The sequence below is a fragment of the Penicillium chermesinum genome, assembly GCF_028974085.1.
Source record: "Penicillium chermesinum strain IBT 19713 chromosome Unknown utg000003l:1.0-5111272.0:1.0-5115320.0, whole genome shotgun sequence".
In the NCBI taxonomy this organism is placed as follows: Eukaryota; Fungi; Ascomycota; class Eurotiomycetes; order Eurotiales; family Aspergillaceae; genus Penicillium; species Penicillium chermesinum.
The window spans coordinates 1,695,894-1,719,733 of record NW_026695313.1 but is presented as its reverse complement, the minus strand read 5'-3'; the positions used below and the strand labels follow the sequence as shown (position 1 = coordinate 1,719,733).

At 50.7% G+C, this 23,840-nt stretch overlaps 9 protein-coding genes across 9 annotated transcripts; 6 read left to right on the top strand and 3 right to left on the bottom strand.

Annotated features, from left to right (window-relative positions):
- Positions 1-890: 890 nt before the first annotated feature.
- On the top strand, positions 891-1,714 carry N7468_003542 (HAD family hydrolase; the record flags this gene model as incomplete). The annotated part of the gene is made up of 2 exons (XM_058472839.1): positions 891-899; positions 962-1,714. The coding sequence occupies 2 exons, from the start codon at positions 891-893 to the stop codon at positions 1,712-1,714; spliced, it is 762 nt and encodes a 253-aa protein (XP_058331842.1).
- Positions 1,715-2,492: 778 nt separating this feature from the next.
- Positions 2,493-3,761, top strand: N7468_003541 (MutT/nudix family protein; the record flags this gene model as incomplete). Its single annotated transcript, XM_058472838.1, has 4 exons — positions 2,493-2,543; positions 2,695-2,787; positions 3,209-3,449; positions 3,523-3,761. 4 exons carry the CDS (start codon positions 2,493-2,495, stop codon positions 3,759-3,761), a joined length of 624 nt encoding a protein of 207 aa, XP_058331841.1.
- A 161-nt stretch (positions 3,762-3,922) lies between these two features.
- On the bottom strand, positions 3,923-4,838 carry N7468_003540 (putative NUDIX family hydrolase; the record flags this gene model as incomplete). Its single annotated transcript, XM_058472837.1, has 2 exons — positions 3,923-4,465; positions 4,524-4,838. 2 exons carry the CDS (start codon positions 4,836-4,838, stop codon positions 3,923-3,925), a joined length of 858 nt encoding a protein of 285 aa, XP_058331840.1.
- A 4,160-nt stretch (positions 4,839-8,998) lies between these two features.
- N7468_003539 (uncharacterized protein) lies at positions 8,999-11,080 on the top strand (the record flags this gene model as incomplete). The annotated part of the gene is made up of 1 exon (XM_058472836.1): positions 8,999-11,080. One exon carries the CDS (start codon positions 8,999-9,001, stop codon positions 11,078-11,080), a length of 2,082 nt encoding a protein of 693 aa, XP_058331839.1.
- Positions 11,081-12,977: 1,897 nt separating this feature from the next.
- Positions 12,978-14,304, top strand: N7468_003538 (dolichyl-phosphate beta-glucosyltransferase; the record flags this gene model as incomplete). Its single annotated transcript, XM_058472835.1, has 3 exons — positions 12,978-13,088; positions 13,166-13,894; positions 13,960-14,304. The coding sequence occupies 3 exons, from the start codon at positions 12,978-12,980 to the stop codon at positions 14,302-14,304; spliced, it is 1,185 nt and encodes a 394-aa protein (XP_058331838.1).
- A 1,162-nt stretch (positions 14,305-15,466) lies between these two features.
- Positions 15,467-16,252, top strand: N7468_003537 (uncharacterized protein; the record flags this gene model as incomplete). The annotated part of the gene is made up of 1 exon (XM_058472834.1): positions 15,467-16,252. The coding sequence occupies one exon, from the start codon at positions 15,467-15,469 to the stop codon at positions 16,250-16,252; it is 786 nt and encodes a 261-aa protein (XP_058331837.1).
- Positions 16,253-18,452: 2,200 nt separating this feature from the next.
- On the bottom strand, positions 18,453-20,171 carry N7468_003536 (translocon subunit SEC61; the record flags this gene model as incomplete). The annotated part of the gene is made up of 5 exons (XM_058472833.1): positions 18,453-18,534; positions 18,586-19,661; positions 19,733-19,900; positions 19,967-20,067; positions 20,162-20,171. 5 exons carry the CDS (start codon positions 20,169-20,171, stop codon positions 18,453-18,455), a joined length of 1,437 nt encoding a protein of 478 aa, XP_058331836.1.
- Positions 20,172-20,854: 683 nt separating this feature from the next.
- N7468_003535 (uncharacterized protein) lies at positions 20,855-22,243 on the bottom strand (the record flags this gene model as incomplete). The annotated part of the gene is made up of 1 exon (XM_058472832.1): positions 20,855-22,243. The coding sequence occupies one exon, from the start codon at positions 22,241-22,243 to the stop codon at positions 20,855-20,857; it is 1,389 nt and encodes a 462-aa protein (XP_058331835.1).
- Positions 22,244-22,820: 577 nt separating this feature from the next.
- N7468_003534 (putative cyclin) lies at positions 22,821-23,784 on the top strand (the record flags this gene model as incomplete). Its single annotated transcript, XM_058472831.1, has 2 exons — positions 22,821-23,069; positions 23,140-23,784. 2 exons carry the CDS (start codon positions 22,821-22,823, stop codon positions 23,782-23,784), a joined length of 894 nt encoding a protein of 297 aa, XP_058331834.1.
- Positions 23,785-23,840: the final 56 nt, after the last annotated feature.

Here is a 23,840-nt window from a genome sequence, read left to right as displayed (position 1 = left end):
GGGTTGCACTGGAAAGTGCTTTCCTATTGACTATAATCCTCTCAGGCTGGTGATAAAGGTGATCTGGAAGCAATTCTCAGCAACAAGGCCCTCAGTCGATTATATTCATAGACTTCTATTTCCCATTTCCCAGATACAGACAATGTTCGGTCCGGAGAGAACTGGAATTAGCAGCGCCAGATTTCTCAATGCGACCGAACATGCAGGTAGCTAACCTGAGTTCAGACCATTTCAATATCCATAACCAGTCGCATCTGATCCAATCGCACGGTCCCTAATAAATCCTTTGAGAAGTCACGCGGAAATTCCTCAGATAGCAAGAATTGCAGGAAACGTGTTTCAGACCCTTGGGAGCAGCGCAGTAACCCTGCTGGGAGTGAACGGTAATAGGAGCCCGGTGAGTGACCGTGAACAACCGAGGAGATTCCGACTTTCTGCGATTTTCTATGAAATATAACGGCGCCTATAGCTCAAAGCGGCTAGTGCGGGGGAGGCGCGCCTGTGGATGGGAGTTTCTGATTCGCGGGTCGAGGGAGGGTACCTGTACTTCTTGTCACACTTGTCTAGCGGGTTCGATTATGTACCAGTACTTGGCGCATGTCATGGATGACCTCAATTTCCCCCCGCGAAAGCCCGGCCCTGAGAGCAGCGTCATGCTTTCCGTGGGGGGTTGTTGCCCCTAGTAATCGCCGAACCCTGACTTCCCTGTGAATCCAAGTTGTCCCACCTTCATCTTCTCCATAACTTCCCATCTACCTTCTTCGTACCATCCAGCTTCTCCGCCTATTCTGCTTCTGCCCGTGTACCTCTTTTGTACCTGCCCCACCTTCATCTCCAAGGTTCACTATCCAGGAACTAAAAATCTCTAAAAGAACACTTCTTTCGTCAACATGCCTCAGGTATGCTGCAAGCTGATGGAATTCAACTCCCAGACTCAACGCCGCTAACCGCTACACTGTAGATCACGGAGATCTTTTTCGATTGTGACAACACCCTTGTCCTATCCGAGGAGCTGGCCTTCGAGGCTTGCGCGGAACTAGCCAATGAAATCCTTGAAAGTCGCGGCATCGCCGATCGCTACACAGGGAGCCAGCTGATCAAGGATTTTGTCGGCCAGAATTTCCGAGGCATGATGGGCTCCTTGCAGAAGAAGTACAACTTCACCCTGGAAAAGGACGAATTCAACGGATATGTGAAGAAGGAAGAGGACAAGGTCATTGCCAATCTGGAAGCCAAAGCCAAGCCCTGCGTCGGCGCGAACGAGGAGCTGGAGAAGATCTTTGCTGCCAAGAAGTACCACCTTGCCGTGGTCTCCTCATCTGCCCTGCGCCGGGTGATTGCTTCGATCAAGAAGGTCGGCCAGGACAAGTACTTCGATGAGAACATGGTTTTCAGTGCAGCCAGTTCGCTTGATCCGCCGACTTCCAAGCCTGACCCTGCCATCTATCTGCATGCGCTCGAGAAAGTCGGCAAGAAGGCCAGCGAGACTGTCGCTGTAGAAGACAGCAAGTCTGGAGCGTTGTCGGCTATTCGTGCTGGGCTTTTTGTCATCGCTTATGTCGGAGCCTATGATACCCCAGAACTCCAGAAGGAGATGGGCGACAAGCTCACCGAGCTTGGTGCGCACATAGTAATGACGAACTGGTCGGAGTTTGAAAGCTGCATGGACTACATTGAAAAGTTGCCCGCCAAGGAGGTTCAGTCCAGTCTGTGATTACCGCAGCGCGTTTTGAAAACTGCACTATTTGACGATAGCAAGCGTACGGCCGTTTTGGAGCTTTTCTTGGGTTTTATGTTTTTCATCCATCTGGCAGTTGACGCTCGCAACCCGTTTATCCTGCTCCTGAGTCCGTTTCCGTTCCATTCTTTGGAATGGTAAGGACTTGCGTCATAACGGATTGACTGTTGGCTGCTAATAGCTTATACAGTATCTTTTGACCTACTGATAAGAGGTTTCAAGCAATGAGATACAGTTTCATTATACGCGATCCCTTAATCTTAGATGACGTCATGCGACACAATTCATCTGGTAGTTAACTAGAAGTGAGATTTCTTAGGGGATATCATCATAGCTGCTATAATGCGTATTTGTCTCATGGCTGGAGGCATGGACGGGTATGAACTCTATGGACGTGGGCCTGAACTCTCCGACGGAATTTCCTGAGCTTGTAGTTTCAGCATGAGATTGCTTAATTCGGACTCGAAATTGAGATAGAAGACTTCAAGCTTCCAAATCCATGTCAAACGAAGCCCAAGCCCGCTGAAGGTCCAGGCCAGGGTTCTTCAGGCTGATGTACATAAGTGGGGCAAGAATCACACCGCAGGAACTCGGTGAATCTCCTCCTTGCAAACATTGCGTTGAGTCTGATTTAAACTCAAACTACGGTCGTCCGCATTTAAATCTCGAATTTTTTTTTCCCAAGTCCAACAAGCCATACCTAGATTTCTCTCAGGAAACCATCTCTTGAAGGTCTTAGTGTGCGCTAGCCATCATGCCAACAGCAAACCTTAGTCCTTCCAAGATCACCAGCACGGCTCCTCTGGTAAGCCGCCCAGCCCACTTTTGAACCATCCGTCCTATCAAAGGAACCGGGAACAGAAGACTTGCGCATCTAAGCAATCGAACCAGGTTCTAAAGGCGGAAATTCTGTTCCGCCTCGCTTCAATGAGACCAATAGCTGACCACCCCACCAGGACCCGAATGAGGCTCGCTGGATCAAGACCGTGCAAATTACTTATCAGGATCCTAATGGAGTGGAGCGATCCTGGGAGTCTGCGGAAAGGACTGTAAGAAGTGCCCTCCCCTCGTGCCCTGTCGGGCCGCCCCTTTGAAGGATGATGCATCACCCTTCAAAAGGGCGGTCATACCCATAGCCTCTCGTATCCGCCAAGCGGGGCTCAAGGATCCATCTGCACGTGGCACCATGTGGCCGTGCCATGAGGCCTTCATCAGCGAGCCTAACCGGTTGCCCTGGGGTCCCCTGAGCGCTTCACCGGTATTTGGAACGATCGGGTCTCTTTGACAGATCCCCGGGGTGAAACGCCTTGCCATGGACGATCAATGGTTGCCTCGCTGGAATTGCGGGTTCCAGGCCCAATTGGGATCTTCTTTGCGGCTTAGGTGGACCGATTAGGCACCGGTCAATATGGGGAGCTGCAGAAGGCCGTATTCATTCGTATTTATGCTAATATTATCTGTGCGATCTAGACTAGGCCCGCCGGCTGTGGTATCGATGGTGTGGGGATCGTCACGATTCTCCAGAAGGCTTCCGGGCCAGAACTGCTCTTACAGAAGCAATACAGACCCCCTGTTGATAAGGTGGTCATCGAGGTGCCGGCGGGGCTGATTGATGCGGGAGAGACGCCGGAGGTATGTGCTGTCCGAGAGCTGAAAGAGGAAACGGGCTACGTCGGTGTCGCAGAAAAAACGAGCCCGATCATGTACAACGGTATGTTTTGCGGATTCTCTCCGTTGTTTCTTTCTGTCTTGACTCTTCTGGCGGCTAATTCGAAATCATCAAGATGCGGGATTTTGCAACACGAACCTTCAAATGGTTCATGTGAGTGTGGACATGAGTCTGCCTGAAAACCAAGACCCGAAACCCGAGTTGGAGGAGAGTGAGTTCATTGAGTGTTTCTCTGTTCCTTTGGCTACGCTCTTTGATGAGATGAAGAAGTTGGAGCAGGAGGGCTATGCCATCGATGCCCGAGTGGGTACTGTCGCGGAAGGAATAGAACTGGCCAAGGCACTTAGACTATGATAGACCTTTACAACTAATCCTTCAGATAGACTTCTGGAGAATCAAAATGATCCCTATAGATCGACCTCGGGCTTCAAGTATGCTCCATGGCGTTGCCATATTGTCAACGCAACTGCGTGAAAAATCCCCGGCTCGAGCTTCGGATTCACATGTGAAACCTCTTAGATCTTTCCTTCTTGGCGTAGCCCTTGGTAAAGTGCCCAGGCTGCCAAAGACTTTCCATCTCTCAGCCCATCCTTCCATAGATTCTCCAAAGGAATGACCTTCAATGTGATCTTCTCCCCGTGGTCCCTCAGCCCCGTCAGCTTTCCCTGGAGCTGCTCTATCTCCTTCCGCGGCATACGCTTCTGACACAGGAGTAAAGGGATAAACTCATCACTCCCACCAGCCGAGGAATAGACAGCTTTCTGCAGAACTTCCCCACCATGCGGCTCTTCTTTTGACTCATGGGCTGCACGAGGCTCTCCAGCTAACTCTGAAGCTAGCAATGTCATGTCTGTTAGCTCGTCACTCTTAACCAATAAGCCCGTTTCCTCCTCGATCTCCTTCGCAGCCGCACCAGCAAACGTGCCACTGTCATCAAGCATGCCAGCTGGGATCTCCGCAAAAGACAAGGTTCCTGCCGGAATCCGCGGTTGGATGGTCATAATTGCCTTTTTGCCCCTTTCCTCTGAGACAGGAATGTCATCGGGTTGTATGATGATCTGAGGTTACATTGTGTCAGCTAACCTGCAAGGCAAACGGTCAGGGGCATCGACATACCAGGATTCCAACACTCCCGCCGCGTAAGAAGATACTACCGGGCAACTTCTCACCCTGGCTGTTTGAGACATCGGCTTTCAGCTTCACAAAACCCAGCCGTCCGCCACTGAAGCGGTCAATGGACTGGATGTCTATGCTCCGGAGCTGAAATGGATCCGCATGGAATTCATGGGTCGGGCGTTTCTGTTGGTTGAGACTCTTTCGCAACGTCGAAATCCAATTGTTGAATGCAGGGAACGAAAGCAAATCATCTTGAGAAAGGCCAGATATGCTGTTGACTCGCACGTTGGAGTCAGGCAATGTAAATGAAGCCATCGTTGCCTTCGTAATTCTGAGATGTCCAGCCAATAATAACGTGCGGGACGGAGTAAACGGAATTCTTGATAGCTTTAGAGCCGCAGCTGACATCGAGATGACCCGATAAGCTCGATGATTGGTAGGGGAACGCAAAGCGATCTCGCGGGGAAGTGCTGGCCTTTCCGGGCGTCTACTGTACCTTGCCGTATGAGGTGATCTAGCCGACAGGAGCAACTTGAGCGGAGTACTCAGGTGGGCCAAGATCTGTTTACGTCATAATACCCAGGCGTAACGGGGAAAAAAACAACCAAAGCAGTTCGTTCTGTGCAAGATAAGCAATCAAGATTCCATTTCTAGCGGTGATTGCCTCTCTCCATATTAGGCTGTTCCAGACAATCCTGGTCGAAAAGCTCCGCGGAGATCCAAAACCCCCTACCGCAGTCGAATGAGCCTTGAGGGCACTATCACATGGGAACATGCAATCCACCATCCACACCACTTTCTTTCCACCCTCTCAAATTACTTTGCTTTATCGCTGTGACCATCCTAGATTAGTATCGCTGTCGGCAGACTACTATATTGTAGAAGCAATCCACTCGGTTGGGGACACGTGGCTAGGCATGCATTGCATCCCTGAGATACGCGGTGTACTGTATGGTTGCCTTGTTTTGATGCGTAATAGTCCGCGAATAATTTTAGATATTTTCGTTATTTATTCATTCTTATTATATCAATATCCTGTTCTGATATTTAATACATTAATACTTATTATCAAATCATTAGTAATTGTTCTAATATCGAGCCTGCACAAAGAAGAATTAGATTTCATTCGAGGATGTCTATCAGTAGCTTCAAGATGATAAAATGCACCACACAATATCCAAGGGTGTGCAGTCTCCTTATGTGTGGCAGTCCAAAAGCTTCAGATCCATTCGCTGTTTCCAGCCAAACCCTTCGGGATGAACCTTGCATCATATGTGGATGCAACCCCTGCAGCTCCTGCAGCTAGCTAATTATATCACCCCATTTCGGAGTATTTGATCTAATCAGGAGATTTTTGTGCTTTTTCATGGGGGATTGGTATTTCTTAGCTCTGATGCAGTCTTGGCAAAATGACTGTTCGACATTAAGGTGCAGCCCCCCCCCCCAAGCAGGAGAAATAAACGATCGGTACCACGTAAAAGCATGCATGCCTCCTGGCTCGGATTCGGAGAACTATAAAAGAAACTGTAATATTTTCTATAACACCAGGGCGTAAGAATGTCACTGGACAAGTTGGAGCGGATTTTGGCCAGGCTTGATAACCGCGATCGAACTCTTGTTCGCTATCCGAAATTGTGAACGAGGCTACGTGTATTGAATTATGAATTTTGGAAACGTGGGAACATCTGGTTCGCCATAAGCGGGCAATTGACTAGCGGAGCTACAAAGTAGCAGGGGCTCCAGTACCCCAGACTATCCAAGGTTTTCGGAAACGGGCACCCAGAATGCGCCACAGTAACCTGGGTTAAAGAAAGATATTCGTGTCATGCCTAATATTGAGTCATTTTCATGATTGGCTACCCTGTCCTAGTCATGTTCTAGAAACTCAACCCGGGTTCAATCTTCTTAGCCGGGATCTGCTAAACAGCTGAGTTTACTTGGACGGTTCATACCCGACCAAGCCAGCAAGCTCTTTATTCTTCCAGAAACAGTGAAGCCCCACATGATCTGCAAGGCAGATTTTCCAAGGGGTCTCGTCGCCAACCGTACCCCTGATAGCTAAACCTCAGGCTTCTACTTGGCGCCTGTTGCCTTGGCTACCCCATGGATCCAAAGATATTACATAGGGATGAAACTGTCTCCCTAGGATCACGCCGCATCACTGAGAGGCTTTAAATGAAAAATGCGGACTAAATGTTTGGATTGTTCCTTTCCAGAACTACTGCTGAACCCCCCCCATAGAATTGATTGTTCAGACGAGGATCTACCACTGATGCACGTAGCCAGTAAGCAAACAAACAGAAGCCCTGGAGTCCGGTTTCGGGCCACAAGAGATAAGAACGGGAAATCTTCGGATTCAAACCGCCTCCCATGCCAGTGCTTAATTCAACGCGCTCAGCCGCCGCCTCTACCCGCATTATATTACTAGCACCTGCGTACGAAGACACGGTAATGAGCAGCACACATCCAAACTTCAAGCTTTCAGCTCTTCCACCCGGGTACTGCTATACGTAAGCTTTGAAGCCTCACCCGTGGACGCGGTGATCGTTCCTATATATGCCTCAGAATTGAAATCTTATGATACAATTACTAGTAATAGTAAGAATTCACTTCCATAAGTGGTGAATTACCTTTCCCGGCACGGACGGGTGATCAAATTGAAACAATCAAGTGTTTTCTGGTATTTCTGTCCTTGTGACAAGTCGCACCCTGGGTGGAGGCAAGTTCAATTTGCTGGAGCTTACATCGTATGAGCCAAAGAAATGCTAGTATCCATTTAAACCATCTATGAGATTTCGAAGGCCAGCAGCTTCACCTACCGACAAAACATGTTGTAAACAGATATAGGGAGAACCGATAAACTCGGAAATCAGACCATCAAAATCGGTATTCCCGGGATTTCCTAGCAAGAACACATCCATCTTGCCCCAAAGTACTACTTTCCGCAGTGTAGGCTGCATCGTGGGGACGAAGTCGTAGAATAGTCCGTTTTTACTCACTGGCAAGATACCGGATCGAGGCGAAGTTCGATCTTTGGCTTTGGCTTTTCTGTTGGTATGCTATTTTAGAAACTGGGGTGTAGGCGGCCGTGGAAGGAATGAGGCTGGTCAAAGACTCGAATGAGGACCGACTAATCAAGGAATAACTAGCATTCAAGACATTTGGGGCGTGAGGAAATTCAGCACTAGCTCCTTCTACCCAATTAACGTAGCACTTCATAGGTCATTGAGAATTGAAGCATCCACTGTATCCCCCAGGCAAAGATTTCGAAAGACCACAGACGTACAATCAAACATCCCATAACGGGGCATCAGTAGTTCGCGGCAAAAAGCAAACACCAATACGCAATGGCTGTCAAGTCACCGAGGCTTCAAATAGCGGTGAAAAACTGGGTGGCTGTGAATTTTGCAGAGGCTTCGAGGAAGTAAGGGGCGAAGAAAAACCTCTCATTACTTTAGAAGAAGGTGGATTTAAGTGAAGACTGGAGGTAATTATCCATTGAATCTGTCTCTGCGCCGGAGGCCTCCAGATACTGGCCAGCTTAAGATTGTTCGCCCAATTGATGTAGGGCCTATAAGGACGGGCGTCAGCTGGGCATCGAAGTGGGTATTCGCTGTACTGTATTAACCAGTCCAACTTACTCTTATCTACTTTTGGGTAGCTCATCTTTGCCTTTTTGCTAATGAGGAGAACCCAGTTAATTAGTCGATTTCAATAATACTAATCGACCGGGCATACCCCTTCTAAGCGCTTATGAAGATGGCCCCACCCTTGGGCCATTGACGATCGGCCTTATCTCAGGATCTCATGAGACACACAATGAGATCATTTTTTCTTACTCTTATGCACATGGACCCAGGCTCCATGATCTAGGAAGCCTTCCACCGTCAGTAAGCTCTAGTGCAGCGATCCGTAAGTAATTCCTTAACCCGGGTTTCACTGTGGAGCCTCTGCATCTCAGCATGCGTGGGGCCCCCCGCGCGGACCAAACCAGGCAACCAAACAAGCGACATACTTAACCTCATGGCTCTGGGCGAATCTTCCTTCAGTTTTATCTACCTAACTTCATAGATGATTCTATCAGTCCTATATGTTCCCCAGGCTTTTCTGATTATGTTCAGCGCGTAAAGAGTGGAACCGCGAACATTCCTTTGATTGCCGAAGCCTTTGCCCTCTGGTGAGGTAAACCCAGAAGGAACCTTGGGAGTCAAACCAAAAGCAACATCGCCGCATCGCGAATAGCCTAGATTCAGCCGCCATTATATTATGGGAGCGGGAGTTCCAGCTGCCAATCACCCAACTCGTGGAAAGGGAAGACGGGCAAGACCCACTGGGCTTGCGAAAACAGATAAAGCTTCTAGCGGAATCACCAAGTAAGTCTTGAACCTGCTGACGCTCTTATCTGTTGTTAACCCGGGCGATGCGCTTCCAGAAAACAAGTTGGGGGCCACAAGTGGGACCACCCCTCACCTCAAATGACTTACCGGGTTTTGTCACCGGAACTCGCAGCCACAACAGGCGGTCCTTTGAATTCTAGCAATTTCACTGGTGATTCGTCGCATGAGGCGTACGGGGATCAGGGCGTGCGGCGGTCAAGGGCCGTTCGTACTCATCTTGGACACGGCGAACATGTGCAACAGAGGTCTAGCCCCGGAGTGAACAGTCGGGCTTGGCAATCCACTGGGGGCCCCTTTCATACGCCAGAGCCTCAAAATGGGGCTGGGTCTCGAATGAACGAGAGTTCTTCGAAAGCCCCGTTCCGCCTTCAAAGATCGGACGAGGCTTCGACTGCAACGGCTCTGGATCATAGACACGATGATAGCGATGCAATGCAAATGACCATGCAGATGGAGATTTCGTCTTCTGCCCAAATCTCGACATATCCTCAGGCATCAGACGCTTATTCAGGCCATGAACGTACAGCTTTCGCGTCAGACCAAGCTATCCATGAGTTTCCCGACGCCTCGGAGCCTTCGCCAACCCTGTTTAAGCAGCCTGTGACCAGCCCCATTAGCGAAGAGCAGTTGATCAATGAAGTCCGCGGCATCTATGCAGGATTGGTGATGGTCGAAAAAAAATGTATTGAGCTGGATAAACAGCAGATTGAGTCTAGGGCTGAGCTATCAGAGTCTCAGTGGCAGGCCTTGATCTCTCTCCATCGAACGTTGCTCTATGAGCACCACGATTTCTTTCTGGCGTCGCAGCATCCTTCGGCAAGTCCTGTGCTGAAGAGACTTGCTGAGAAATACGCAATGCCTGCACGTATGTGGCGATACGGGATTCACTCCTTCCTTGAGTTACTCCGACAAAATCTACCTGCGTCTCTGGATTATATGCTCAATTTTATCCATGTGGCTTATTCTATGATGGCACTACTGTATGAAAGTGTTCGTGCATTCCAAGAGACATGGATCGAATGTCTAGGTGATCTGGCCCGATATAGGATGGCAGTTGAGGAATCTGATATGAGAGATAGGGAGATATGGGCAGGTGTTTCCCGATATTGGTATAAGCGAGATGCTGATCGAAGTCCGGATATTGGCAGAATCCAACATCACCTAGCGGTCTTGGCTCGCCCGGACGGTCTGTTACAGCTGTTCTACTATACAAAATCTCTGGTTTGTGTACGGCCCTTCCAGAATGCTCGAGAGAGCATCGTTCTGCTCTTCAATCCATATAAAGAACAACCACTGGGCCAGAAGACTATTACTACAGCTTTCATTGCGACACACGGTATCCTATTTACACAAGATCCGGACAAAAAATTTGTGGACTCGGCGAATAATTTTCTCGCTTTGCTCCGGAAAGATTATCATGGACTTGGGAGACAAGGCCAGCAAGGAGTCTACATAACGTGTTGTAACATCGCTTCAATTCTGCAGTACGGAAAGCCAGATGCGATCATGGAGGTGGAATTCTCGCAAAAGCCAGGTGATACTGCTGACGCTGCGCACAAGTTTGCAAAGGAGTGGATTTCAACTTCGAAACCAGGGATGATGGAGTTGATGCCGCCACATATCCCTTCACAGATAGCTGCACAAGGGAGCGCTCTTACATTCCAGACACTTTCTATCTTCCTCGACCAGGTCCAAGACCCTAACAGTTATCCGGGTATTCATGTTGGCCTCGCTTTTATATGGTGTTTAGCACTCCATCCAACCGCGATGCAACAGCTCGAAAAGATGATACCATGGGCAAAGATAGCGCACTTTCTCAATATCCTTCTAATGAAGGAGGAGGGAGGTATCAATTACTCCATCATTGAGTGTCAATCTTTCCCTTCAATGGACGAAGAAGAGGAAGAAGAAGAAAAAGAAGAGATGGTCAAATACTTGGCGGAAGATTTCTCAATTCGGGGTAATGTGTGGAGCCAACTGTATTATCAGCCAGATTTCTTTCAGGACGCACCCCAAGAAGACGAAAGACCGGCGATCGAGACTGAAAAAGCGACATTCACCCGGATACACAGGTGCCTGTGGCTTGGTAATCGGATAGCAACGGTTTGGACCCTTCCCCAACTTGAGAGCCAGCGAAGCGCTGATTATTCTTTAGTTTGATCGATGGATATCTTATGCGCGCATTCGAGAGCCTAAGTTCCATGTCACACCTTTTGCAAACACATTCGGCAATTCGATAGACTCGTGTGAGGGATTGAACATCGAATAGCGGAACACAGCTCGACGAAAATTGCATTCCAGGGGATAGTGACTACTTCTTTTTCGTTCAAGTGTCGATTGTCGTGGTGGCATCCACATTCCAGGATCCAGGACCTTCTGTTCTATAGTCTCTTGTTCATATTCCGGGTTACCTATCATTATTACGACAGCTGCCCGTCACAGAGGATTCAAAGCCATGGCCTTTTATGGACTTGGAGACTCCGTCTCTCACTGGACCTGTTTTTAGATGCACCTTCAGGACCAACCGACCCCTAGGATGGGCACCCAACACTCCCCCCCCCCAGGACAGTCTCTGGCAAAAGAGAGTTCCCACTTCCAGGTGTTCCGAGTGATCCCTATCTTTATGGAAAGGCCGTCTGGAACTGGGGTGTTTAGACCTCTCCAAATCCCGCAGTTGCATGTCAAATATCCCGGATCTCTTTCCTTCAGAATACCCATCTCGGACATCCTATCTTCTTGAACTTGCCTTGACTTGGATCCTTTGTCCCGGATATTTCATGAGGGCCAGCCCCTTCGTAGGCAGTGTCCTCGGCCATTTCTTTCTTCATGTTCAAATCTGTAAGCCAGTCCGCCCGTTTCATGGTCGGAGGTGTTCTCACTAACGTCCGTGTACTAACAAAGTCTGCCGAATACCCTTCCTTCGCATGTTATTCTGTGAGATTCTTTGATTGGGCGAAACGGCTTCAATGAACTATGGCTATACCATGACGCTGGGTCTGGCATCGCTAGGAGTGTTGAGTCTTAAGGCGACAAGTGTCGCCTAGCCCTCGATGCCATTCGTTTTTCTGCTATCTGCTGTTCTTTCTCTTCAACAACTGTGAACATCTGTTTCCCACCAGTATCTCCTTTTCGGGCCCATACGATCAATATCTCTACATCTCTGGTTTTTTTTTCTTTTTCTTTTTCTTTTTCTTTTTTTTCTCCTCCTTGGATCTTCGCTCTGTTGGCAAGATGAGTTCAACACCCTCCAAGTCGGTCTGCTATTGTTTGTTTGTGTTGATAATGCTGAGCTTTGTGCTTCAATCTATACTCAAAACTGAGTATGCGAAACTGATCAAAATCGATCATTTAAACTCGCCTAATCTACCTGATCTAGTTGTTTAGGATCAGAGCAAATGCTCGAATACTCGCGATGGAGACAGCACTGGCGTTCGCTACTTTGAGGACAAGAATACAGCGCCGAGGACGAGTGCACCTCCCAAGAAGCGACCGAAAATTGGAACCTTCCATATCCCTTCATGTCATCCAAGGTAAGCCAGCTTATGTATGCTGTCAGTCATATATTTCTTGCACGTCCACAGCTGAGAGAGCTGCTGCCTCGCCGTGATTCTTCAGGACGGATCGACAAGACTTGGGACCCACAGAGATGCATCAACCGTGACTAGTACAAATGATACTATTGTATAACCGCCCTCGAAGCAAATCGATACAGACCAATAAACAAATGGAATTGAATTGTCCTAGACAGCAATAGAAAGTCGGAGCGAGCGCTCACCGTAGCTCTGTGGAGACCCCGCTTATAGTTGGGGAGCCTTACGCGTTGCCGATACAAAAAGGCCAAGCTGGCGATTATTCATTCAACATCATTTAACCTCCGATCCTCCACCCCTCTTCCACCTACGTCAATGGTGGTAGTCAGTTTTCTATGATTGCTTCTTAAGTTCGTCTTGAGTTTACATGGCTTGCTACGTGATATAACTTGCCATCTCTTGCCCTTGGGCAATCCGACTTGTGTCGCATCTCCCCGGTCTGTCTCCGCTTCTCACTCGCCCGCGCCATGAACTCGTGGAGCGACGTATGTCGCCAATGCGTGGCCACTGTGGCCGCTACTCCTGCCTGGATTTCTCTCGTGTCTCTTCTAGCGACAGCACTCGGTGTTTTTGTCCTGGTAAGTCGGGGGATCTCCCTCGCCTGCGCGTACGGTTATTGCGCGTGCGGTCCAAGTATCAATAAGGGAGTTGAAAGGACATAGTACTAACAATCGACCTCAGTTCTTTCTCTTCTTATTCCTCGTTGCACCCGTCCCACGGCCTCCCTTGCCAGAAGAAAAGAAGTACAGGACCCTCAACAAAGATGGATCCATCGCAACCCCCCCAACAGCTCCCCTGCTGGTCCGACGCGCTTGACTCCGCAAAGCAGAGCTCTCCTTCCCCCGCCGTCGAACCAGCAGAGCTCTTCATGTCGGTCGTGGTCCCCGCCTTCAATGAAGAGGAGCGCCTCACAGATATGCTCGACGAAGCTGTGACCTACCTTGAAAACACATACCCCTCCCGCGCCAATGCCGCGGTCGAAATCAAGCCGGCGCGCAAACGCAAGACGGATAACGGCCACGCGAAGAACGGCCCGGCTACAGCCCCAGAGGCTGGCCGAGGCTGGGAAATAGTCATTGTCTCTGACGGCTCGACTGATCGCACGGAAGAGGTCGCGTTTGGCTTCGCGAAAGAACGCAAGCTGGAGCCCGGGGCGTTCCGCGTTGTGAGCCTTACGCGGAATCGTGGGAAGGGCGGCGCTGTGACGCACGGCATGCGGCATGTGCGGGGGCAATATGTAGTCTTCGCTGATGCGGATGGGGCAAGTAAATTCGAGGATCTGGGGAAGCTGGTTGCCGCGTGCTCGGATGTCGAGGATGCGGAGGGCCGCGGTGTTGCGGTGGGCTCGAGAGCGCATATGGTGGGTAGTGAGGCTGTTGTGAAGGTAAGTTAAGCCACTGGCGCTAGGGACTGCGAGGGGACCTCGATCCTTGTGCTAACCATCTGTAGCGATCGAAGCTGCGTAACTTTCTGATGCACTCGTTCCACTTGATTCTGTGGTTGATGACGCCGCCGAAGACGGCTACGGTGAAAGACACGCAGTGTGGCTTCAAGCTGTTTTCCCGCGCGGCGCTACCTTATATTGTGCCGTATATGCACTCCGAGGGTTGGATCTTTGATGTCGAAATGCTCATGCTGGCAGAATTTGCCCATATTCCGGTGGCGGAGGTGCCTGTCGGCTGGAAAGAGGTTGGGGGGAGCAAGCTGAATGTTTTGCGTGACAGCATTGGTATGGCCTGGGGCCTGGCGCTCCTGAGGGCTTCTTGGTCGCTTGGTGTCTATAGACAGAGGTGACGGGTTTACGGGCGTCATCGTTCTACACCTTGACTCACTCCCATGTAGAGGATTGACTCCTACCCAGAGTGCAGCTACGGATTTTTGACTACAGGCATTTGATCAACTGCATATAACTGGCCCACCGGCGTTTTTGATACAATGTTCAAGTACACACACATCGTAAGAAGTTGAAAGAAATTTTCCTCGAAGATGTTGGTCTTCTAGCGGCTTGTACGATCACGCCACACCACTGATGATCTCCGAAGTGCATATAAGTAGGTGAATGGACACAGATAAGTGGGCAGGCATCGGAAGTGCAGCCCCCACGAATGAACATGCACCCCCCCGTCATCCACCAAGATTTCCGCCCGTTGGTTCCATCTGTTGACTAGTATTGGCCTAACCTTAGTGCACAAAAGGCGTAGAAGATCTGCAAGGCGACCAATCCTCAACGTATTCACATGCAACTCCAAGGGTGGGCGCAAAAGCGAAGAGGTGTGTTCATTCGTCTGGTAAATGAACGACCCCCGAGAGCTTGCAACCCTCGAGCGCAAGACACCTACAGGGTATGTCGCATACTTACTAGAACCTACCTTGACAATGATTCATCTTCGGGAGCGGAGGAGGATCGGCATATTCACCGAATCTTCTCTCGCCGCTGGTGGCCCATCCTACAGGGCCAAATATCGGCATCAGGACGACCACGCCCATCGTACTGCACTGTGCCCCTGAACTAAACCCTCGTGGCAACCGCCCCCATGAGCTGATTTAGGCAGCGATGGCCCGGGCCGATGTGGAGAGGCTAGATTTCTTCATCAGATGTCTCCCGATCTGAGCATGGCATGATGCGTATAAGAAACACGTTTCCGCCACCAAGCCAACCCACCTCGATCTTCAAAGATAAAAACGAAATCCTCGCAGCAGCGCCTCCGAACCGAGAGCTTCTAATTTTCCTCCAGACTCGATTTTGAACCCCTTGCAGGACGCGGCCTCGACCTAGGTGGTCTCAGCCCCTTAGGCGTTCATCACTTACTACAACAAGCAAATAGACCGCAGTAGCCATCAGTTCTATGCCTCTCGCTTAGGGGGTGGTCTCAAACCCACGATCTTCCGTATCCGTCAAGAAGCGACCTCCGTGGGCGCTGCCTCAACTCAATATCCCCCCATGTCACGATACACAATGTCGGCCTCGCCATCAATAAAACCCTCCCAACTCCTCCGCCTCCCCGCCGAACTCCGGCTCAAGATCTACGAATATGCCCTCGCGGTCCCAAACGAGTACATGGACAAGCCGCTCATGGTCGTCCACGACCGCGGCGACGTCTCCACCGTCCGCGGCCGCTACAGAGCCCTCTCCATGTGCCCTAGCTGGGTCGGCGAAGACGGCACGACGGGCCGCCTGCTCCAGGTCAACCACCAGATCCACGACGAGGCAGAAGAGTACCTGTACTCGCAGCACACGCTGTTCTTCCGCAACTCGTTCGATCTCGACCGCCTCACCTCCTTCCTGGACATGCTGAGCCCCACGGCGCTCAGCCGTATCCGCAGCGTCGGCTTCGAGGTCCTGCTCTTCGTGCACGCGCAGGAGGGCGTGCCGAAGCGCTCGTTCAGGCAGTATGCGCGCGCGCGGGACCTGCTCGCGCGCCGGCTGCCCCGGTGGCGGACGGTGCTTCTTTACTTCGATCCGCGGTTCTATTACCCGCCGGCGGCGGTGGGGGGGCGGGAACTTGCTGCGCGGGGGGTGCTGCAGCTGGCGAAGATGTTCGGGGAGGTGGGAAACCTTGATGTTACCTTCTGTCCGTTGCCGGATAGGCACCATAGGCTGGTGGAGGAGGCGCAGCAGGTTCTGTGGCGGAGTCGGTCGCCTGGTCCTTATGAGCCTATGGCGCTGGCTGGGTCATCGGGGGCGAAGATTGGGGGGTCTATGGGTGATTCGGTACGGTGTTCTCATGGGCTGTGTTTATAATCTACATTGCGGGTTTGGTTGTCAAATGGGGTTTATTTTACTACACTGCATGCTTGGGGTGTTTGTGATCGGTTTTTTCGCTGGGTTTTTATTAGTATTCTTATCATTAGCTTTGACATTGGGTTTCATATGGCTATAATGTGTATTAGATTGGAGAAGTCTCCTCTTCATTACTTATGAAGTTTCTGTGCCTGCGTAGGGTGTTCCCATTAATATTTTCAGATACCAAGGTTGAGTACTCGGACAGCTTCCGGGCTTGAGATGGTCAGGAGATTTTCGCTTTTGGAAAAAAACATAATAAAAAAAAAAAACCCTCAATCCTCACGGGCATGTTTATGCCCGCGGTCACGTCACGGCTTGCCCTATCTCAGTGGGACTCACGACTGCCAAACTACATGGGCACCTGCGCCATGTTCGGACTTCAAGTCTGTTTGAGATATCTTCTCCAAGACGAATTGCCGAACCCGACTTTTGTGAGACTTTGCCCGTTCCATGTAGCGCAGGTGGTACGGTGATCAGATCGGCTGAGTGCACACTTGAAGGGCAAGGATCTTCCAGAATAACCAACTAGTATGGGACTAGATTGTTGCTTTAGAGGGGTTTTTTTTCAGTATGGAACCCAAGTGGGCCCTCTCAAAGCTCGAAGAACTCGACAGGTCTCTTTATAAGTTCTCGTAGTACAATATTTAGATTCTAAAGCTCCCTTTCACCCGGTAGGCATACATGCACTAAAGCCGAGAGTGGAGAACTGACGTCTACTGACTCGACATCACACCTGGTTGGGTCTGTTTGCTTTCTTTTTAAAATGATATATCCCCTTGTCTGACGGGCTACAGGGTTCAATGTCGGTTGCTGCTATCCCCGGCCTGTAAGACGACTCTTGCTGCCAAGAGTACCTCCCATTATCATTCACGTCAAGCTTGAGGCGATTACAAGATCCGAGAGCAAAGAAAATTAATATTAAGATCGTCATCATAGAAGAATCGGACCGGTGTGGGGCCATTAAGGTTCGGTCTACTTGTCAATTGGTGTGGCCTTATTGAGGTCTGGCTTGGGCATGCCTCGGCCGTGCGAGGTTTGACTCGGGCCCAATGTTGCTCCTCCTGAAATCTGATCGAAAAAACGGACTAGGGGATGAAAAAATACTCTCCGTGGCCCTCCATTCAGATCCTATGGTGCTTATTAGGAGGCAATAAAGAAGCTCGGATCTATCGATGCTGGATACGAAGGAATCGAGTGACCTACCAATATCGAGCCAAGCCAGCATACCAGATCGCTGCGGTCAAGCTTGTATACGGTTGGAATATATATCCCCGATTGAGATAAACACTACCTTTCCATTATACAAGTCCTGGGTACAATCCCAAGTGCGGATCTTTGCTAAGAGCTGCGGCATCATTGTCGATCTTGAGATAGTGTGGCTCCCACGGAGCCCTCAAACTTGGCGGTACGATGTAAACAACTAACGAAGCATATCGTCAGATGAAGAAATAGTCTTGTCGACGGAATGATTGGGTGGTGTCCCTATCGTGCCCCTGCGATGTAGGCCGGGGAGCCATGTTAGCTGCATCATTCACTTCGGACTCCATTTAGTTCTCCAAATAGCCTTGGTAGTAAGGATATAAAGCTGACAGCCGGCAGGAAGAAAGATAGCCTCTGGCAGTCATAAAGAATCATCCAGACATGATCGCCTTGGCTGTTAGAAGCACTTGCGGATGGACGTGCAACTGTATCCTCGAAGCACGTCTGGGCAATGAATGTTCTTAGCCCCAACTGAACTACTCGTCTAGCTCAGACGATACAAAGATTGGAATGATGGTTTGGGTCGTGGAAAGACAGATGAATTTCATTTTTGTTTCAAGTATGGTTACAGTACCCAGTCGGGCGCTCCAGCAGCTGGCGGCAATAATGAGCCCCAAAATCGACGCCTCAACGCATTCCTTGGTTCCAATCCATGCTGCTGCGAACTACCGACCAGCAGAAAAGCTCCAAGCACGACTTTACCCACGCTTGGAGCATCCGACCTCGCCAAGGAAGAGGTCACCAATTCGGTCCGCTATCTGCACACCGATTCATCTCCCCAAAGGTAATATGAAAAACGGACAATTAAAAAGGACACAAAAAGAAGAGGCCTGAGAAAAGACTGCAAAGGCAATCCTCTATCGTACTGCTCATTAGAAGAAATTGACAGTCAAGCCATTTAGTTGCCGGGGACGAGACCCTTCAGGCCGCCGCCAATGTCACCCTCGCGGGCAGCAATTTCGAAATAACCATAGATGATACTAGAAGAATGTTAGAAGATGCTCGGATACAGCGGATATCATATGACTCACGTCACAGCAAGAAGGATACCGGTTCCGCTGCCCAGGGCACCCAGAAGGTCAGAAGCAACGGAAAGGGCACCAATGCAAGCACCACCGAAAGCGGCGGCGGTGGGAATCACACGCTTGAGTTCCTTGTACATGCTCTGCTCACGGTGGCCGGACATGACAAGACCCTGGTCCTTGAGCTGCTTGGCAACGTCACGGGGAGCGGAGCCAGAAACCTCAATCCAGGTCTTGGAGAACAGCGCGCAGGCAACAAGCATGAAGACAATGTACACAGCAGTGTGGATGGGGTCAAGGAGAGCCTCCTTGAAGTTCAGAGGGGGAGACATGTAGTAAGCGATGCCAGAGGCAGCGTAGAGCTGGGCAGATCCCTCGCGGGGCTCCCAAACGCCGAGAAGTTGAACCAGAATGTTGTCGGAGAAGCGAGAGTACAGCATCTGGCTGATCAAAAAGATGTTGGAGCACAGCGCGGACTGGAGCATGATAGGCATGTTGGAAGTGTAGAAGAGACGGACGGGGTAGGAGCCGCGCATACCACGCTGGCGGGAGGATTTAACGGGAATCTCAACACGGAATCCCTGGAGGTAGATAACAGCGGCGAAGACGACGAGGGTGGCCAGAAGGTTCATAACGTTGGGGAGGTTCTGGCGGTAGAAAGCCTCGTACAGGGCACGCTGCTTGTTGTCCCAGGTCAGGAGCAGGTGGAAGAGGGCAATGATGGCACCCTCGAACTCAGGGCCACGACCTGTGTTAATAGTGGTGGGAGAGAAAGCCTTCCAGACAATGGACTCGCAAATGTTGGTCGCGATAAAGAGGGAGATACCGCTGCCAAGACCGTAGCCCTTCTGCAGCAGCTCATCGAGGAGAATGACGACCAGACCAGCAACAACCAGCTGGACAATCAGAAGAACACAGATACCGGCACCAAGGTCGCTGGGTTGGCCGTAGAGACCAGTCAGGACATAAACACAGGCCTGGCCGAAGGAGATGATGATGGCGAAGAGCTTCTGAGCAGTCTGGTAGAGCTCACGATCGGTCTTCAGGTCAAGGTTGACATCGATGAGGTGGGTACCGGCAAGAAGCTAGGGGAAATCAAAAGAGGTTAACTCAATTGTCGTCTCCGCGCGAATATCAATTGATTATTGTCGCATACCTGGAACACCATGCCGGAAGAGATGATAGGAGTGATACCCAATTCCATCAATGTACCACGGTTACTGGCCAGCATCATGCGAAGCCAGTACAGGGGGTCTGAGGTGTCGGAGGACACGATACCGTACAGGGGAAGTTGGCTCATGACCAAGAAGATGAGAAGAGTCAACTGTAGAACCGGAACGATTAGCAAACCATGCGCAGTTGGTTGTTGGCATCTATTGTCAACACATACACCCGTCCACATCAACTTCTGGTTGAATGGCACCTTGGTCTCAGGAGCTGCCACCTCCGGGAGGAGGGGCGTGAAGGGCTTGATCAGGTCAAGGAAGCGAACTGCAACCGTCAATTAGCATTCACCGTTCCATTGAGAGCGATCGGGAATAGGGCGGCGACGATCGCGTGCTGGGGCACGACAGGGCGAACTCACGGCCGCTCATGGTGATTGTATTCCTCCCAATCCGTCGGAAATTAAAAAGAGGAAGCTGGAAATAACGACCAGCAGAAGGAGCGGAAGGAAATTGATCAAAAAGAAAAGGAAAACGAAAAGGAGAGGGTTGGGTGAAGGAGGTCGGGGGGAAGATGGGGGGTGGAGGAAAAGGGAAGAAGTTCGCTGGCCACTTTTCGCTTCGCGCTAATTAAGGCCACTTGGTCTTCGCCGCAACTACGCCCAACAATTGGTCTATCGACGCCTTTCTGACTCAACGTCGACGTCTATGCCAATTGCAAGCTGGCTGGAAGAATCTTAGAATGTGTTTACGTTCTTCTGCCTCTGTCTAGACCGCATTTTAACAAGCTGCTCAAACCACAGTGTCCTCTTACTGCGTGTGTACCGCGATTTCTCAGACTCCGGAGCTTATCCCCACACTCTGCGCTACCGAACCATAAAAGGGTCATCGCAACGGAGCTTCATCCGGAATGAATCATATTGGAAAGACGGAACTAGTCTCCTTTCTAAAACGCCAATCGTCAAAAATCTTATAACAAAAAAAAGAAGAAGAAAAAGAAAAAGTCGCCCTCTTCTACGGACACCAGGTCCGTATTGAAGCCTATAGATCCCTGTAATATACTCGTAAGTCCATACCGTCGCGTATACCAAGCTGTTTGGTCATCCAATATATAATCAAGGACCGACCATACTCAGGCAGTCATCAATCACCAACTCCAGTTCACTCAATCGAGTCTTCAGGCCTCGGTTCTCGTCTTTGAGAATCCCCATGACGCTCCAGGCCTCATTGGCTGGGACACCATAACAATTCTTGCATGGGTTGGTTTGGTTGGATTTACCGACCAAAGAACTGCCCAAACGCGTTGCAGCAAGTCCGTTCATAACGCGGTCATACGTAGATGACCGGGTTGGTGTAGGGGTTGTAGTTGCAGCTACTAAGTTCTTCTGTGTCGGGGTCGGGCCAGCATTCGGCGTTGACAAAGCCACTTGTGATAAACTGGGGGACGGGGATGGTGCGGTGATAGCAGACGTCGGTGACTCCATTCCTTCTCGGTGAGAGAAGACGCTGTCTGCAATACTTTCGTCCCCTGACTCGAACCCAGAGTCGCTGGTCAGAGTACCATGGCTAGCACGCTTGCTGCCGCGATTAGGAGTCTGAAGCACAAGCGAGGGGATTTCGTCTTCAGGGGCCGCGCGGACCATACGGCTGCGGCTGCGGCTTTGTTCTCGCTTGCGCAGCTGCTTCTCTTGTTCCAGCTCCTCGGCCATGGCCTGCATGGCTCTTTCCTGGTCCAGAACTTTGGCCGCCATGCCGTCGAGTTGGGTCTTGAAGTGATCTATTCGAGCACGTGTGTCCTCTAACTCGTCTTGTTTCTCTCGTTGGTCGGCGAGTGCCTGGTGCATGGCGAAAGTTCTTTGTTTGTAGGCCTCTTGCATCCGACGTATGACTGTCGTGGCTTGTTGCCGGAGCGTGTCGAGGTCTTCATCAGGGTGGGAGTGGGAGGTAGGCAGGGAAAGGGCGGCGCAAACATCGAAGTTCAGGAACTCGTCGTCGGCAGGGTCTGGCGGCGGCTGATCTACTTGTCGCCGAAGACCGAAGAAAGAGAAGCGGCCGGATCCTGGGGGCGCTGACGCCTTTCGTGCATGCTGTGCCGCTACAGCGGGTTGGCGCTGCGGGGATTCCATTGCAAGAGTGTCAGGGACTCCGTCTGGACGCACCCTGATTCCTAAATCGACTGGATCCGACTTGCCCTGGAACCAATCTGACAGGACCTGAGCCCTGGCTTCGAACTTCTTTCTCTGGAATGTATTGGCCCAAGAGAGGGGTGGGCGGGCGGTCCTCTCGTCTCCCGACAGGTCTCCGCTATCTTCAAAGATCGGGGGCCGTGCTATGTATTCGGTGTTCGCCCGACGATGTGAAGGGATGCTGGTAAGTCTGTTCTCTTGATGGATCGCAGGGATCGCAGGGATCAACGGGGGAGGCGAGGCAACGATCTCATGCCTCTGTGAAGCATCGGAATGTAGGGAGATCGTAGCGTGGGAGGAATCAGAGGACATGACCATAGGGTGCCACTTCACTGAGCCCCGTCTAGTTTCAAATGCCACGAAACGGGGTCAATGTGGCTCGAGCTGGTGACCTCTCTGGCCTCTCAGGGGTGGAGAAAAAAAAGGGAGAAATAAGGACGTTGATAGGGGATAAAAAGTACCTTGGAGTAAACAAGGATTTAAAGATCCTCAGGGGGCAAGACAACAAAATGTCAAATCCAGACAAATGCAACGTGCAGATTTTTGAAACACAAGTTGAAATCAGGTATGATTTTACTTTCTGTCTTGAAACGCGAGAGCGAGTAAATAAACGGAGAGGCTGGGGGCTGGAAATAGCGGTGGCTAACAGCTCCGCGGTGGATCCACCGTGGAGTCTTGTCGCCGTTCTGGAATACTCGCAAGAGCCGGGTATTCTTGGTAGCGCTGTCTGAATGCCATTCTAGAAGGACTTGAGGAAACACTGAAAGGGCGGAGTTGAAGGAGCGAAACAAGGGTGATCAAGCTGTCAGTTCAACGGTGCTCCTGCACGAGATTCTTCTCTGCATGAGACGTCATCCGCCCGCGTTCTTCTTGATCCTTACAAACTCAGCCCACCATGGAGTCGGGTCTGAAGCACTTGTCCAATGCGCTCGCCACCCCAAACCAGCTCTCAAATTCGTCATCGTCAATTGATGGTGTGCCTCCCGAGCTAGAAACCTCAATTCGCTGTGCGGGGGCACAACTCACCCAGGCCGCCGGTGTCCTGCTGGGATTGTCACAAGATATCATTGCCCAGGCGATAGTACTTTTTACACGCTTTTGGCTAGGAGCTGATGGAGGAAGCTTGCGTATATACGCCGCCAAGGTATGGAAAAGAAATTACTTGACTATGAATGATCAAGCCCGCAATTGCAGTCCGTTAACATCGCATTCAGGACGTCTCCGCTTCAGCACTCTACCTGGCCGCCAAGCTATCCTTTCAACCCACCTCTCCTCGCTCCGTTATCAACGTGTACACATTTCTACTCTCGCCAGATGCTTCACCGCTGTGGTTCGTAAACCCGCGAGGCGCACCCGATGAACCCCCAGCGCCAGAGACCTACATACTTACGGAAGGCGGATACCAGTCTGCCCGGTCGACGCTCCTTCGCATCGAGTCGGTCATCCTACGAGCTCTAGGCTTTGATACCCACGTTGCCCTCCCACACGCCATTGCCTTGACCTACCTCCAAACATTGGGCGCGACGAAGCCAAGCGTCTCCCGGCGAGTTATACAGCACCTCAACACCGCGTTACTTTCTCCTCAACTGCTCTATGTGACGCATCAACCCAATGCCCTGGCCGTGGCAGCTATTTATCTCGCAGCACGGGAGCAAGGTGTGAAGTTAGTTGATACTGAGTGGTGGGAAGTGTTTGACGTAGACCGGGAGGAGCTGGGTTTCTTGGTTGTGGGCATGCAAAGCACAGAGGGATTCATGCGGGCTGAAAAAGGGCGGTGGGAGAATAAGACCATCCCTTTAGTGGTTGATACCGTGGAGGCAGAAATCGAAAAAGGAAGAATGCTGGGAGAGGGCGAATGAGCAAATTCAGCACCATTCGGACAAAGGATAAAACTGTGGAGGGCTTTTAGATAAGG